This window comes from Sorex fumeus, unplaced genomic scaffold (genome assembly GCF_029834395.1).
Source record: "Sorex fumeus unplaced genomic scaffold, SorFum_2.1 ptg000033l, whole genome shotgun sequence".
NCBI lineage: Eukaryota > Metazoa > Chordata > Mammalia > Eulipotyphla > Soricidae > Sorex > Sorex fumeus.
The window spans coordinates 18,791,952-18,807,511 of record NW_026606090.1 but is presented as its reverse complement, the minus strand read 5'-3'; the positions used below and the strand labels follow the sequence as shown (position 1 = coordinate 18,807,511).

Sequence of the window (15,560 nt, the reverse complement as noted above, 5' to 3'; positions counted from 1 at the left end):
TTTAGCTCCCTTTAATTATACTTAGATTCCTTTTTCCTTAGTTCAAGCTGACATAATTTCCCTCTGGATTAACTTTAGAATCTTTAATAAGTTTGACTCTCTTCACTTCTAATCAATCTGGCCTTGCTGTGACTCTCAGCAGAGACCTCTCTAAAAAATACAAATAACAACATTGGAATTTTCCTATCAAAAATCTTAAAGTGACTCCCCTTACTTTTAAGGTCAGTAAAAAATTAAGCTTCTGTTGTGATTCTACCCTCACATCTCTAGCTCCTTGCTACTCTCAGATTCTGTCTTAAGCGCTTTCCTCGCTATCTCCTCCTCATAGGACTTAAGGCCTTACAGTCATATGCATTTGCATATTCTCTCTCCTTAGTTACAACATAATTTCACACAGTTGAGTTGGATACTTCCTATTTGTCTTCAAAGATTCCTGATCACGGATATCAAAATCTGTGGGACTCACTTTTCCAATTCCACGGTCACATACATATCCTCAGACTTGGACTGCTTGACTGACTGCACAATTAGGTGATGTTTAATAGAGGCCAAAATCTTCTATTCTACCATGAAAACTTTAATGTATTATTGTGACTCCACTTTTACATGTATCATTAGCATATGGTTAAACTTCCCTACAATGCCTAGGTGTATCTAATATTTTTCCTTTTAATACTAACCTATTTTGCAGGCATAAACAAACTGATTTTAAACCAAGCTTTTATGAATACAAGAGATACAACACATAGAAACACTAAAAAGAAATACTTTTAAAAAATCCCTTAGTTAAGATCTATACACTGTAATCCATTTAACCTTAATCTAACTTTTTTACTTCTGTCATTAGCTTCAGGCATTTTTTCTACCACTCCTCTTTAAATAGGTCAAGTTCTTCTCCAACAGATTTTGTACTTCCTAATACCTCAATTTGGAGGTTCTAGCAGGGGAGCGCAGCTACTCATATACCCTCGACCTAAGACCGGTCCATCTCTATTCAGGGAAGGCCGTCCTCTTCGACCGAGCGAGCAGTTTCAGGAGGGACGCACATGGAGTGGTGAGGGAGGAAGGGGACACCCGCCTAGCCAGCCAGATCAGCCAAATCAATCCTGGCGATCAATGGGGTGACAGATGTCGCAGCCAGATCGCCCTCATAGCACAGTGGTAGGACGTTTGCCTTGCACGCAGCCAACATGGTCAACACGAGTTCGATTCCTCCGCCCCTCTCAGAGAGCCCAGCAAGCTACCGAGAGTATCTCGCCTGCACGGCAAAGCCTGGCAAGCCACCCGCGATGTATTTGATATGCCAAACACAGTAGCAACAAAATCTCCAATGGAGACGTTACTGGGCCCGCTCGAGCAAATCGATGAACAATGGGAGGGCCTTTACCTTTACCTTTAATACCTCAATTTGAGGTGATCAGATATTGTGTACCTAAATATTTAATTCCTTCTATCCCAGCTAGAAAATCTGGATTCTCTAAAAGACAAAATTATCCCATTTCCCATTTAAAGGTTAGCATTTATCTTAGTCTAAAGATTTTGTGGATTTCATTTCTTTCCAATATAGAAGGTTTTTCCTTCCATTTACCCTAATATCTCCAAAATTTTGTTCCTGGTACCTAATAGAACTTCAATACCAATTTAATGAAAAACATAGGGTACTGATGGATGAATGAATAAAGAAATGAGTCAGCAAGGAAATAAGGATGTAGCACGTAATAATCTTTCTTTTTCTAAAAATTTGAAATAACTCATTGAGAACTCCCTCAATCATCTCAGGCAGAAGCACAGAATAAAGCTATTAATGCCAATGAATCTGTTCCCCAAATCTTTGGAATCTCTGAAGCATACTGCAGGTATGTGGTAAGTACATGGATCATTTAGCAATACTATGGAAACAACCAGGAATGCAGCTCAGTAGAATACATACCTTGCATGTATGAGACCCTGGTTTTGATTCCCCAGCATCTCACACACACACACACACACACACACACACACACACACACCACAAATTTTATGGCGATTTACATAACAACATGTATGTTAAAACTGTATGACAAGGATAGAGCATGACAGACAACTGTGTTCTGTCCTTTATCATCTAGTTCTAACATAAGTGTGGCCAAGCCTAGATCTTGGATACTATATTTCAGAGAAATTATATTTTGTCGGTTTAGTTCTCTTGAAAAAAAGTTTGAAAATTTTGCCAGGATTTGTTTATTTTCCTTTTTTTATTTTTGGATGGGCTGGAGCGACAGCACAGTGGGTAGGGTGTTCACCTTGCATGCAGCAGACCCAGGTTTGCTTTCTCAGCCCCTCTCAGAGAGCCCGGCAAGCTACCAAGAGTATTGTGCCTGCACAACAAAGCCTGGCAAGATACCTGTGACATATTTGATAAGCCAAAAACAGTAACAACAAGTCTGACAATGGAGACGTTACTGATGCCCACTCCAGTAAATTGATGAACAATGGGAGGATAGTGCCACAGTGCTATTTTTGTATTGGGGGCCACAGTTGGATCTGCTTGGACTTATTCCTGTCTTTGTGCTCGAATCTGTCCTAGGAACCATATGTGATACCAAGAATAGAACTTGTAGGACCTGGTAAAAGGCAAGCACCTTAAAATTTGTCATCTCCGCACACCAGTACATACTTGTTTATTTATTTTTTGCTTGTTTTATGTAGGAGTACTGCTATTTATTCAGTCACTGATTAGCTGATTGAATTGGGCATGAACTCCACCTTATTTTTTCATAATTTTATTTATTTTTTTCTTCTTATATTTTTTATTGAATCACTGTGGGAACAGTTATGAAGCTTTAAGGTTTAAGTCTCAGTCATACAATGATCAAACACCTTTCCCTTCACCAGTACTCATTTTTCACCACCAAGAACCTCAATATACCCCCCACCCACCCATCTGAATGCCTGTGAGACAGATTATTTCTACTTAACTCTTCTCTACATTGATTACCTACATTATTTCGACAAAAATGCACCATTATTGTTTAGAATTTCCACCCCCCCCCAAAAAAATCAGAATTGTTGCTGTAAAGGTATTGTGAAATACTTTGTTTTCTATAGCTGGTATGAGAATCATATAATGTCATGTAATGATTTTGGATTTCTGCAAAGCCAGATCATTACGAGATTGGTTTCTGTGCATCTGGTGTTATGGCTGTGCTGGAGAGCCACTTGTGGGGGGCAACTCGTGACCTCAGTAGGGCGTGAAGGATGAGCCGGTACCACCCCCATTCCCATGAGACTGTAGTTGTCCTGTCACCGCCGGCTCATACCTGACTTTCCTATAAGCTATGAGGCGGCAGCCACTTTGACACCGGGGAGCAGGGAGGGGAAGGCGGAAGGGAGCAACACCCTTTCCCTGCCGGGGAGGCATGGTGCCATAGTTGAACGCATGGTCCATTCACTTTTCTGCTGCAAGCTGTTGGGATCTGGACTAAGTCCTTTTGCTCTGGAGCCATGGCTGTGCCAAAGAGCTACTTGGGGGGAGGGGGGCACTAGTGACCACGTAGGGCATGAAGGATGAGCTGGTACTGTCCCCTTTCCCATGAGGCTGCAGTTGCCCCATCACCACAAGCTCATACCTGGCTTTCCAATACTCTCTGAGGAGGCAGCCACATTGCTGTCAGGAGGGAAAAAGGCGGAAGGGAGCAACACCCTTTCCCTCCTGGGGAGACACGGCACCATAGTTTAACGCATGGTTCATTCACTTTTCCATGAGACTGCAGTTGCCCCGTCACCGCCAGTTTATACCTGGCATTCCAATAAGTTCTGAGGCTGTGGCCATCTTGTATGCGGTCCAGATGCATTTCTGCCAAAAGCTGCTGGGTTTCGAGATTTGTTTCTGAGTCTCTGGATCATGACCATTAATCTGTCTGATCAGGAGGCAGAGAGGCTGTTTGTAGGCAGCGACTCGAGGTCTCATTGGGGAGAAAAGGGCCGGTTCTACCCACATCTGGTGAGGCCCCGCTTGTATTGTCACTGCAGGCCCAAACCTGACTGTCTTGTGGCCTCTGGAGGATAGCTGTCACCAGGGGGCTGCCAGAAGGAACAGGCTAATGCCCAAAACCTCTTCCCACCTGGATTGGCCCAGTGCCAGTAACCTACTGCAGAAACAGGATGCATTTCTGCCAAAAGACTTTGGTTCCGAGATTCATTTCTGAGTCTCTGGGATCATGGCCATTCAGAACAGGCTAATGCCCAAAACCTAGTCCCACCTGGATTGGCCCAGCGCCAGTAACCTACTGCAGAAACAGGATGCATTTCTGCCAAAAGACTTTGGGTTCCGAGATTCATTTCTGGTCTCTGGGATCATGGCCATTCAGAAGTTCGTTCAGGAACCAAAGAGGCCTTGCTTCCAATTATATAGCTGAGTGGGAGGTGGTTTGTGGGTGTGTCTCCTACATACCTAACTTTTGGCCATTTACTTTCTTGGTGAACTTTGCCCCAAGTTTTTGGGGTCTGGCCAAAGGCACAGCAGCAAGTTTGGGGTATCTGAAAGTCTGATGGTGTCATCAGGGCACTTGCCTCACAGGCACAGACTGACCTGCTGGTGGCACCATACCCCTCATGTACTTGTTTATTTTTTAAGAAAAAAATTTTTAACTTTCCTCTTTGGGATTCCTGAATAGCATTCTCATCCTGTTTTCGTTGGGTCCAGATCACTGAGGTATATGTTAATGCAGGAGGAACAGTGGAATCAAAGATACGTGCCCGGAGCTGGATGTTCTTCATCCTCTTAGCTATTTCTACAATGCTCTTGAAGGCATTCCAAGCCGCTCTCTTCCACCTGCGCAACACAGGTGCCAGATCATTCATCATGTTGACTTCTCGACCTAGGTAAATATAACTGTTGTATTCGGAGCTGATTGTTCCATTTAGAGTGAATGGAATGTCAGAAATGAGACAATTTCTCATAAACATTGTTTTCTTAAGATTCAGCTGTAGTCAATCCTTTCCACACTCACGGTGGAAGTCGGTGAACATTTGTGCTGCTTGGCTAATGTTTGGTGTTATTAGAACGATGTCATCAGAGAAGGAGAGGTGGTGTACTTGTCAACCATCTAATGTCACTCCCATTCCTCCCTTTTCCAGTTGTCACATGATGTTCTCGAGTGTGGCACTCAAGAGTTTCAGTGAAATGGAATTACCCTGCCAAAACCCTTTCTTGTAGAATTGTGAGATCCTGGTAGTGAATCAGTAATACAGCTCACGAAGGATCCTGATGCATTGAGTTTGAACACTCTGTTTGGCTAGGGCTTCACTGCTTCAGTCTCAACAGAATCAAAGGCCTTCTTTAAATCAATAAACATTAGACAGAGCAGCATCTTGAACTCCCGAGAAACCTCAATGAGCTTGGTTATCTTGTGGATATGGTTGATCATGATGAATCCTTTTCGGTACCTGGCTTGCTTGCATGGTTATCCTTCATCTAGTGTTCTGCCAATCCTATTCAGGATGACTTTAGTGAACAGCCTGTAGACAACAGACAACAGGCAATTCAGGCAATAGTTGCCAATGTTGTGGGTGTCTCTCTTATTGTACAATCCTTGTACAGTCCTTCTGTTTTTCCACTGGGACAGAACCTTGCATTCAGACAGGTAGCATGTGAAAAGCCAAGCAGTGTACTGATGGCAGGTACTTCAGGTGTTCGGGTCTGACCTTGTCTGGGCTGGGTGCTGTTTGCTTCTTTACCGATGAAATGGCATGTCAGATTTCAGAAGGTAAAACGTTGGGAACGACATATCCATCCTGCGAAACTTGGTATGTGGGCAGGAGGAAGTGGCTATTGAAGAGATCCGTGTAGAAGTCATGTATAAACTTCTCCATTGATCTTCTTGAAGATGTGATAGATATGTCAGGACATCAGAGTGCAATCATTTTGGTCTTGTAGTTGGTGAAAAACAGGCGGGCCTTGCAAATGCTTTTTCTGGCTTCTGCCACATCTGCCAGCACTGCTGCTCTTCTCTCTTTGAGGGCTTCCTTGAAAGGTTCTCTGCACTGCTTTGTGAGCTAATATGTTCACTTGTGGTTGCCTGAGGCTTGTGCCAAGCCACATTGGTGAATGAGCTCAAGAGTTTTGGAAGACATGTGATTTTTTGTGGCTATCTCTCTCTCGGCATTCCTCGCACAATCATGAAGGTGCTAAACCAGTTGATAGTATTCCTCGTCAATGTTGTCAATGACGGCATCTTCCCATGTTGCTACAATAGTGCCAAAGAGCTCCCAGTTGATTGTGGTTCTGGGAATTCTCTTCTTGAACTTCACAGCCCTTTCTCCCCTCTCCATGAAGTATAATTTGTATGAAGGAAATGGTGGTCCAATCCCATTTAGAATTTTGGGACAACAGCAACATCGGTCAGGAAAAACTGTTGATTGAATATGATATGGTCAATTTCGTTGTGGAGTCATCCACCAGGAGACTTCCAGGTCCAACATTTAGATTCAGCCTTCTGGAACCGTGAGTTACCATGGGTGGTCTTGGTTGACATGATTAACTCAGACAGTCTCTCACCCTCTTCGTTCCATTCTAGGCCATGGGTCCCGATGTGCAGTTCTTCAGCTGATCTTCTCAGTCCTATCTTGGCATTAAAATCACCGACAATGATCTTGTAGAAGGTGTGGTCTTCTTTATAGAACCTTTCCAGCTCCATGTAGAACTTCTCAATTTCTCCTTCATCATAATTGGATGTCGGACAACGAAGATAAAAACTGATGGCAGTGAGCCACATCTATTCAAGTGTAATCATCCAATTCGAGTTGTTAGGCATTTGAATGAATCAATGCTCATGACCAAGTTCATTTTGACAAGGACACCAACACCACCAACGCCTCTTTTGTCGCATGTTCCGAGGAACAGTTCTTCTCCAGTGTCGCAAATGGCATGATGTGATTGATGCTTTCTCGTCTTAGTCAGACCAATGATGTCGTACTTGATCTTTCACACTTGGTACCATCAGATTCTTGATGGATGCATCTGATGCCCACGTACATGCATTGAAAGTGCACAGTCATTTTTGTCCTTCTTCTTTGTTTTGACAGCTTTGTTTTGTTTTCTTTTTTGGAAGACTAGTTTGGCCTTGAGATTTTATTAGCCTCTCTTTCCTCATCCTCAACACTGCCATATTGGTGGCTCTTTCAGGATCAGGGGAATGAGACCCATTGTATTTACTGGTTTTGGCATATTGAATATGCCATGGATACCTTGCCAGTTTCTGCCGTGTGGACAGGATATTCTTGGTAGCTTACCAGGCTCTCTGAGACGGATAGAGACTTTAGGGCCTCTAAATAAATTAAAATCTAATATAGTCAAACTTAAAGCAAAAGAAAACATAAAAATGTCTTTGATCATGTGCATAGGGAAACTGTATTTAGATAGAATATGAAATGATGACAAGAAAGGAGAAATAAGACTTTTTATATTAGTAATATCTTGTCATCAGGTATTACCTAAACAAATAATTAGCCAAGTCACAGTTTAGAAGAAAATATATCTGAGAAAGAAATGCATTGTTATATAAAACAATAAAGGAAAATAAAAAATTAGACCAAAAGTACATACACCTCAGAAAGGAAGATATAAAAATGACCAATTCACAATTTTAAAACTGTCTGATATTAATCAAAATGAAATCTAAAATTAAAAACATAATTAAATATTCTCCTACACCCACTAGACTAACTAGTAGAAATCTTTCTTCACAGTTTCTGAGGCCAACATCAATCCAATACCAAAAGCTGGTAAAAGTGTTTCTTAAAAATCACTATCACGGGTAATCCCCATTGTTTTTCAGTTCGCTCGAGTGGGCAGAGTAACATCTCCATTTATTCCTGCCAAGTGCAAGTGTAGCCCGATGACATATTGGGGGCTCCTTCAGAGTCAGGGGAATGAGGATCATTCATTGTTACTGTATTTGACATATTGAATATGCCACAGGTAGCTTGTCAGGCTCTGCTGTGCGGGAGGGATACTCTTGGTAGCTTGCCGGGCTCTCTGAGAAGGATGGAGATTTGAAGGAGCAGCCTCTAATCACCTTTACAGGTGTTCCTAGTCAAGCATATAGGTGGGTATGATATTCTCAGTAGCCTGCCAGGTTCTGTAAGAGTGAGAACTTGAGAATATGAGGTCGTGCAGCATTCTGAGAGCTCTGTATTATAGTCTCTGGATGGCCATTGATGGGGTTACACAGCAGTTGGTGGGTGTAACTGTCTAGCTACTGGGAAGTGGGGGAGCTGGGTGGAGGAGGCCCAGTCCCAAAATGAGCAGGCTTGGAGATCTCAGTCCCGGGTCCCGCACACCTGCATTCCTCTGCCGGTTCCTCATCCAAGTATGTGGAGAGTGTTCTCAGCATGGTTTTGGCTGGGTCCCGGAGGTCTTTAGCTGTTGGGGCTCTGCTCGGGGCAGAGAGAGAAACTCAACCCGCCCTCCTCCAAGGGGCCACGGTGAGGACAGCCAGTTGTGGGGGCAGGAGGCTCCTGTGTATCCTTCGTTTCCTGTGATTCTTAAAAATAAAATTACATATCCATACCTTTGATGAACATCTATGCAAATTCCTCAAGAAAATCTTAATAGATTGAAAACCACAACATAAAATGTATAGAGCATAACCAAGTGTCATTCATTCCACTGATGCAAGGATCATTTGATCACTTGACATCCCATTACTCATCAATTTGCTCAAGTGGGCGCCAGTAACGTCTCCACCCGTCCCTGTCATGTGGTAGTATAGCCCAATGGCATCTGGTCAATTTTGTTGTGGAACCATCTACTGGGAGAATCCCATGTACAACGTTTAGATTTGGCCTTCTGGAACTGTGAGTTACCATGGATGGTCTTGGTCGACATGATAAACTCAGACAGTCTCTCACCCTGTTCGTTCCATTCTAGGCCATGGGCTCCCGATGCAAGGGTGGTTCAATAAATGTTAATTAAGTAATGTAATACCCCATATCAACCAAAGGAGTAAGAAAAAAATCATATGATCATATCAATAGATGTAGAGAAATCATTTGACAAAATCCACCATCAATTCATGCTAAAAATATTCAATAAAAATAGGAAACAAGGAACTTTCCTCAAGATATTAATTGTCATTTACAACAAACCCACAGCCAACATCACATGTGATGGCCAAAACAGAAAAGAAAATCCTAAAATTCTTCTAATATGTTTACTTTCTTTTTAAAAATTTATTTATTTATTGCTAGGGGTGTTGCTATTTATTCAGCCATTCATTAAGCTGATTGAATTGGGCATGAATTCCACCTTACTTTTTTCTTTTTCTTTTTTTTTATGATTTTTTAATGAATCACCGTGAGATACAATTGCAGATTTACCAATTTTGTGATTAGGTTTCAGTCATAAAATGATCAAGTACCAATCCCTCCACCAGTGCCCATTCTCCACTACCAATATTCCCAGTATCCTTCCCTCCTCCCCCTCATCCCCCCACCCCCCACCTCTGTGGCAGGCACATTCCCTTTTACTCTCTCTCTCTCTCTCCTTTGGGCTGTTACGGTTTTTAATACGGGTATTAAGTAGCCATCATGTTCAATCCATAATCTACTGCACTTTCACTACTGTTATTTAATACAGTCTTGGAGGTTATTGTTGTAGTACTTTGGCAAGGAAAAGAAGTCAATTGGATTCAAACTGGAAAAGAAATCAGACTACCATTATTGGCAGAAACCATGATAAACAAATGGGATGCTATGAAGTGGGAAGTGGGACTCTATGTAAAATTTTTATATGACAAAAGAAATGCAGATTAAAATAAGGCACCCCACAACCAAAGAGGAGATATCTTATCCAAATTATCCAAAACCAATACATCAGATAAAGTCTAACACCCCAAATTTTTAAAGTACTCACAAAGCTCAGCAACATAAAACAACATAAAAAAAAACAAAAATAACTACATCAAAAACTAGTGAGAAAAATAAGAATAAACATTCCAATAAGAGGGCATAAAGATGGTCAATAAGTATATTAAAAAGTATTAGAATCATCACTTAGTATCAGGAAAGCACAAATCAAAATGACAATGACAATGACAAATCAAAACATTACACCACCGGCAATGGCATATATCAAAAAAAAATTAAACAACAAATATTTGCAAGGATGTGGTGAAGAAAGAACTCTATCATTCACTACTGTTAGGCATAAGAGCTCAATGTTGAACTGTTAAAAACAAAGAGAAAATATTCTCAGAATCTTATGAATGAAGCTTCAAATATGACCCAGCTATTGACATGTCAAACACAAAAACACTAATTTGAAAAGGTAAAAATACACTTTTGTTAATAGCATTTAATACCATTTATTTAGCACAATATCCCAGATTTGGATACAATCTAAATGTCCACAAATAGATGGGTAAAAAACATTGTGGAATATATACATGATGGAATACTATGTAGATAAAAGGAGAAATAAAATCATGTGTTTGTAGCAACTGGATGGAACTGGAGATGTTGAGCAAAGAGCATAAGGCAAAACACCAAGTGATCTTCCTTATCTATGGTGTATAGAGAAAGGACTCAAGAATATGGAAGTCTGCTAACACTATGCTCTGCTCCAGCTGCTTGATGCATTTTTTTTATTTTTAATTTTTATTAGTGAAACACTGTGAGGTACAGTTGTAGATTTACAAACTTTTGTGCTTGGGTCTCAGTTATACAATGATTGAGTACCCATCCCTCCACCAGTGCCCATTCTCCACCTCCAATGCTCCCAATATTCCTCCAACCCCCTCATCCCCCCCTCCCACCCCACCCCTGTGGCCTGGCATTCCCTTTTGTTTTCTCTCTCCTTTTGGGTGCTGTGGTTTGCAAAAGAGGCATTGAGTGGCAATCATGTTCGGTCTATAGTCTACTTTCAGTCTACTCCCATCTCTCATCCTGGGAGGATCCTCCCAACACCCTTTATTTGGAGCTTCCTTCTTTATCTGAACTGCCTTTTCCCGTAGCATGTGCGGCTGGCCTCCAAGCCATGCAGTGAACCTACTGGTACTTATCTTGGCTATTCTTGGGAGTTAGTCTCCAATTTTGTTACTTTATATTCCCCAGATGAATGCAGTCTTTCTATGTCTGTCCCTCTCTTTCTGACTCAATTCACTTAGCATGGTACTTTCCATGTAGTACCACTTGTATGTAACTTAAGGGCATACAATCTCCTGAACTTATTTGATTATTACTTTTGCCTTTCTTAATTGTCTGACAGAACACCAAAGCATTCCAGAAATAAGAGTGTGTATCCGTGTCTCTGTGTTTATATGTGCATATTTCTCATTTGTGTAATATTTAATTCCTTAATAAATATGTATCATTATGTCACCTGGGGCAGGCCAAAAGGTCTGCTTTAAGGACATTGTGTTCAATGTTAATCATATTTCATGTTCCAGTGAGTCAGAGTCACATTGAGTTACCAAGTTAAAAACTCTTTTTTGTCTGCTGAGTAAGAGACAAACTGCCCAAATGGTACAGAATTCAGGCACCCAAGTCATTAAGATGTGATGGTATATAAAAGATGCAGCATTGATAATATATTTGAAGAATGTGCTCCAGGAGTAATTCTTCTACTAGTCATAATATCTGACACAGAACATCAATAAAACCCTATTTTTCTCCTTCAGTGCCCTGCTGTGGAGTCACTAAGCAAACTTAGCTTCCAGTAAGTTACAGGTGGGCCTTCAGCTGTGGACAGATATCATATATTTTTAGCAAACATTGGTGAAGAATATAAGAATCCAAAAGCAACAGCAAAACATTAGTACCAACAATTCAAAGGCTATGCAATTATATACTGAGCCCATTCCATATAATATTAGTTATTATACTAGTTACTAGTCATCAGCCATGTCAGTTATTTTAAGCTATGCTGGTTATTATACATAATGAACTTTATATATAAGTTGCTATGAATAATAATTGTACATAATTGTTCCTGTATCTCACTTTTGGACTATAACATGTAATGCTCTGGGGATCGAACCCAAGCTTGCTGTGTGCAAGACTAGAAGTTTATCTGCTGTGCTATCTTAATGGTCTTGCTATCTCAATGGTCTTATACAGGTTATTATCAGCTATTATTGTATATGAGTTATTATGTTAGTTATTTTTCATCAGCTTCTATTTCATGCAGTAATACTGAAATATTTGTATTCTGTACTGCACAGAAATATACACTGAAGATTATATACTAAAATATTAATAACTCACTTAAATATTAAGCCCCATGTTGCTTTTCTTTGGCTACAAGTCATACAAAAAATAACTTTGGGAGCTGGAGAGATAGAGCAGAACTGAAAGCACTTCCCTTGACTCACACCAACTTGTTCCAATTTCTCAGCACCACATATGGTTTTCTGTGTATCACCGAGTCACTTCTGAGCACAGAGCCAGAAATAGTTCCTGCGGACTGCTGGGTATAGACCCAAACCAAAACTGTAGCACTGTAGCACTGTCCTGTTGTTCATCAACTTGCTCAAGTGGGCACCAATAACGCCTCACAACAAATTGTGAGACTTGTTACTGTTTTTGGCATATTGAATATGTTGTGGGTAGCTTGCCAGGCCCTGCCACGTGGGCGTTAAACTCTCAGTAGCTTGCCAGGCTCTCTGAGAGGGGCAGAGGAATCGAACCTAGGTAGGTCACATTCAAGGCAAATGCCCTACTATCACTATCACTCCAGCCCAAACCAAAACTATAATGATAGAACAAAACTTTAATGCCTCTTAATGTTAAAACTTATTTGTAATTTTTAAACATATAAGGCAAAATCAGATTCTAATCAAGCTCTATAGATTATATAGATGTACTATTATACTGTCACTGTCACTGTCCTCCCATTGTTCATCGATTTGCACGAGTGGGCCCAGTAACATTTCCATTGTGAGACTTGTTGTTACTGTGTTTGGCATATCAAACACGTCACGGGTAGCTTGCCAGGCATTGCCATGTGGGAGAGATACTCTCAGTAACTTGCTGGGCAACTGAGAGGGGCGGAGGAATCGAACTCTGGTTGGCCGTGTAGGTGGCATGCAAGGCAAATGCCCTACCCACTGTGCTATCGCTCCAGCCATATAGTATTATACTACTATATTATATTACTATTATATGTATATAAATGTACAGATGTACTATTTATAGATGTATTATTATACTATCAATTACTATTATAGATGTATACAGATGTACTATTATACTACTATATTATATTACTATTATAGATGTATATAGATGTACTATAAATGTACTATTTTATTTAATCAGTAAATTCTTCCCTGATCAATATATTCAGAAGTGATTTCCCATCCCTTCATCTTATACAGCATAATATTCAATTTCTTCTTTATTACATGAAATTGCATTGGGTGATTTCTATAATTATTCTTCTTAGAGGCTCATAGCCAGTCTAGGGAAATAAGAATTTTTATTCTTCTACAATAAAAGTTTCACAAGCTGAGAGCCACAGACTATTGCAGATAAGGTGCTTGCCTGTATATAGCAGTACTTGGTTTGATCTTTTTTATCACATATGGTCCCCGTGGCTCACATGAGTGATCCCAGGGCACAGAACCAGGAATAGGCCTTTGCACAGACAAGTATACAAAACCCCACCTACCTCACAACCCCTCCAAAACTTTTTTGCATAAGCTAAACCCAAGTTAAACACAGGTTGCCTAAAACTCAGGTTGCATTCTTCAAATTTATTGGTAAATTTTTAATTATGATTTCTAAGAATGAGGATCTTATGTCCAACCCATGATCTAACATCTGTCATCACCAGCATTGTTTACAGACTATTCTGATAAAACTATTTTTTTAAAAAAAATATATAGTATAGTATGTGATTTTGTTCTGTTTCAACACTGTCACCATCAAATTGATCAAAATATTTAGGTGAGTAAGAAATGCTTACACAATTGTTGATGATGTATTAGAACTAGTCTCACATATTGACACACAGATTGTTAAGGAATCTACAGGAATCCTTTGCTTTATGATTCACAAGTCTCTGCTCAGCCGTTTCTATGAAACCTCACATGTGTGTGGAATGCTTCATGGTTTATCTTAGTTGAGAAAATGAGGGTATGCACACAGGGAACCAGGTAGGCATATATGGCACTATTTTACCTCATTATTTAGGTTTTGAGCTAAGCCTGGAGGTACTCAGCGTTTACTCCTGGCTCTGAGCTCAGGGATCACTTCTGGCAGTCCTCAGAGGAATGTATGCAGTGTCAAGGACTGAATTTATGACGGGCAAATGTAAGGCAGTGCCAGAATCATAGTACTACTGCAGCCCCATGTAATTCCTTTTAAGGGGATTATTGCTTATAGCCATTAAATAGAGTCAACTTCTTACTTTATTTTGACTGGATTTATAAAATGCACAATAAGGTAATGCTATTTGACCATTTTATTATCTTCTTCCAGCTCCCGGAACTGCGCGGCCGCATTTGCGGCCACGCGACATCTTATTATCTCATTCCTACTTTGAACAAACTGGCAGGCTACCGAATGTAACCTGCCCACACGGCAGAGTCTGGCAAACTCCCCGTGGCGTACCCAATATGCCAAATACCAGTAACAATGATGGGTCTCATTCTCCTAATTCTGAAAGAGCCTTGAATATGGCACTTTTTAAAAAATCTCAGGGCTAGGACAAAGGAGACGTTACTGGGGCCTGCTCGAGGCAATTGACGAATAACAGGATGGTTGTGATCATGATCGTGATTATCTTCTTATATATCACTTATCAAATAAAGCATTAGTAGAGAGCACGAAACATAAAGCGGAAGAATCCATTTTGTAGATGGGTAAATTTGATTTAAAAGTATTAAGTTATAGCAATAAACACTGAAACAAAAAAAATTACAACAATTAAACTATTTCTGTTCTCTTTTTCTTTTATTCCTTTTGGGTCAGTCTAGATGTTTCCAGATGATAAAGCAATAAGCAGAACAATTACAATTTGTGAGAACACAGCTCTTGGAAAATCCAGTTCTGTGGTAGCAATTAGGAGGGTTTTTCTTACCTCTTAGTTCAGCCATATCCAAAGTGGTGCCAAGTTGCTCTAATAATGCGACTCTTGCTGCATTCTTTTTGTGCTTCTTGCCATCATAATGTTGCTGAGCCATCAGGGGATTATTAAACCAAGCTGCACAGAGCCCACAGTATCTGTCTGAATCTCTTCTTTGATAGGGGGAAGTGGCCACGGTTGCAGTGTCCGCCCTGGCAGGCTTCAGGGAACTCAGGGGTGGAGCTATAAGGAAAACAACCAAAGAGACACAAGTTAATCAATCTGGTATCAAGTGAAATTGTCTTCAATATCTGATGATGCAACACTATTCATTTTGCTAAAATAAAAATGTGTGCTACAGTCTCTAACTAAGAGAAAAATAAAATCTGCTAGCCTTGATTTCCGAAGCTTGGATACAATTAAAACTTCCAAATTCATCGAGAGAAAGAGTTCACACATTGTTGCTTGTATCTGAGAGGGAGTTTCCTTATAAAGAAATGTATTTAAAAAT

The 15,560-nt window shown here is 40.4% G+C and overlaps 1 protein-coding gene across 1 annotated transcript in view; it reads right to left on the bottom strand.

Annotated features, from left to right (window-relative positions):
• The window catches only part of ZMAT4 (zinc finger matrin-type 4), a 478,152-nt gene that overhangs the window by 156,311 nt on the left and 306,281 nt on the right, over positions 1 to 15,560 (bottom strand). Inside the window, exon 5 of the mRNA XM_056116778.1 lies at positions 15,065 to 15,292. Within this exon, the coding sequence (XP_055972753.1) occupies positions 15,065 to 15,292 (228 nt within the window). The remainder of the gene's footprint in view (positions 1 to 15,064; positions 15,293 to 15,560) is intronic.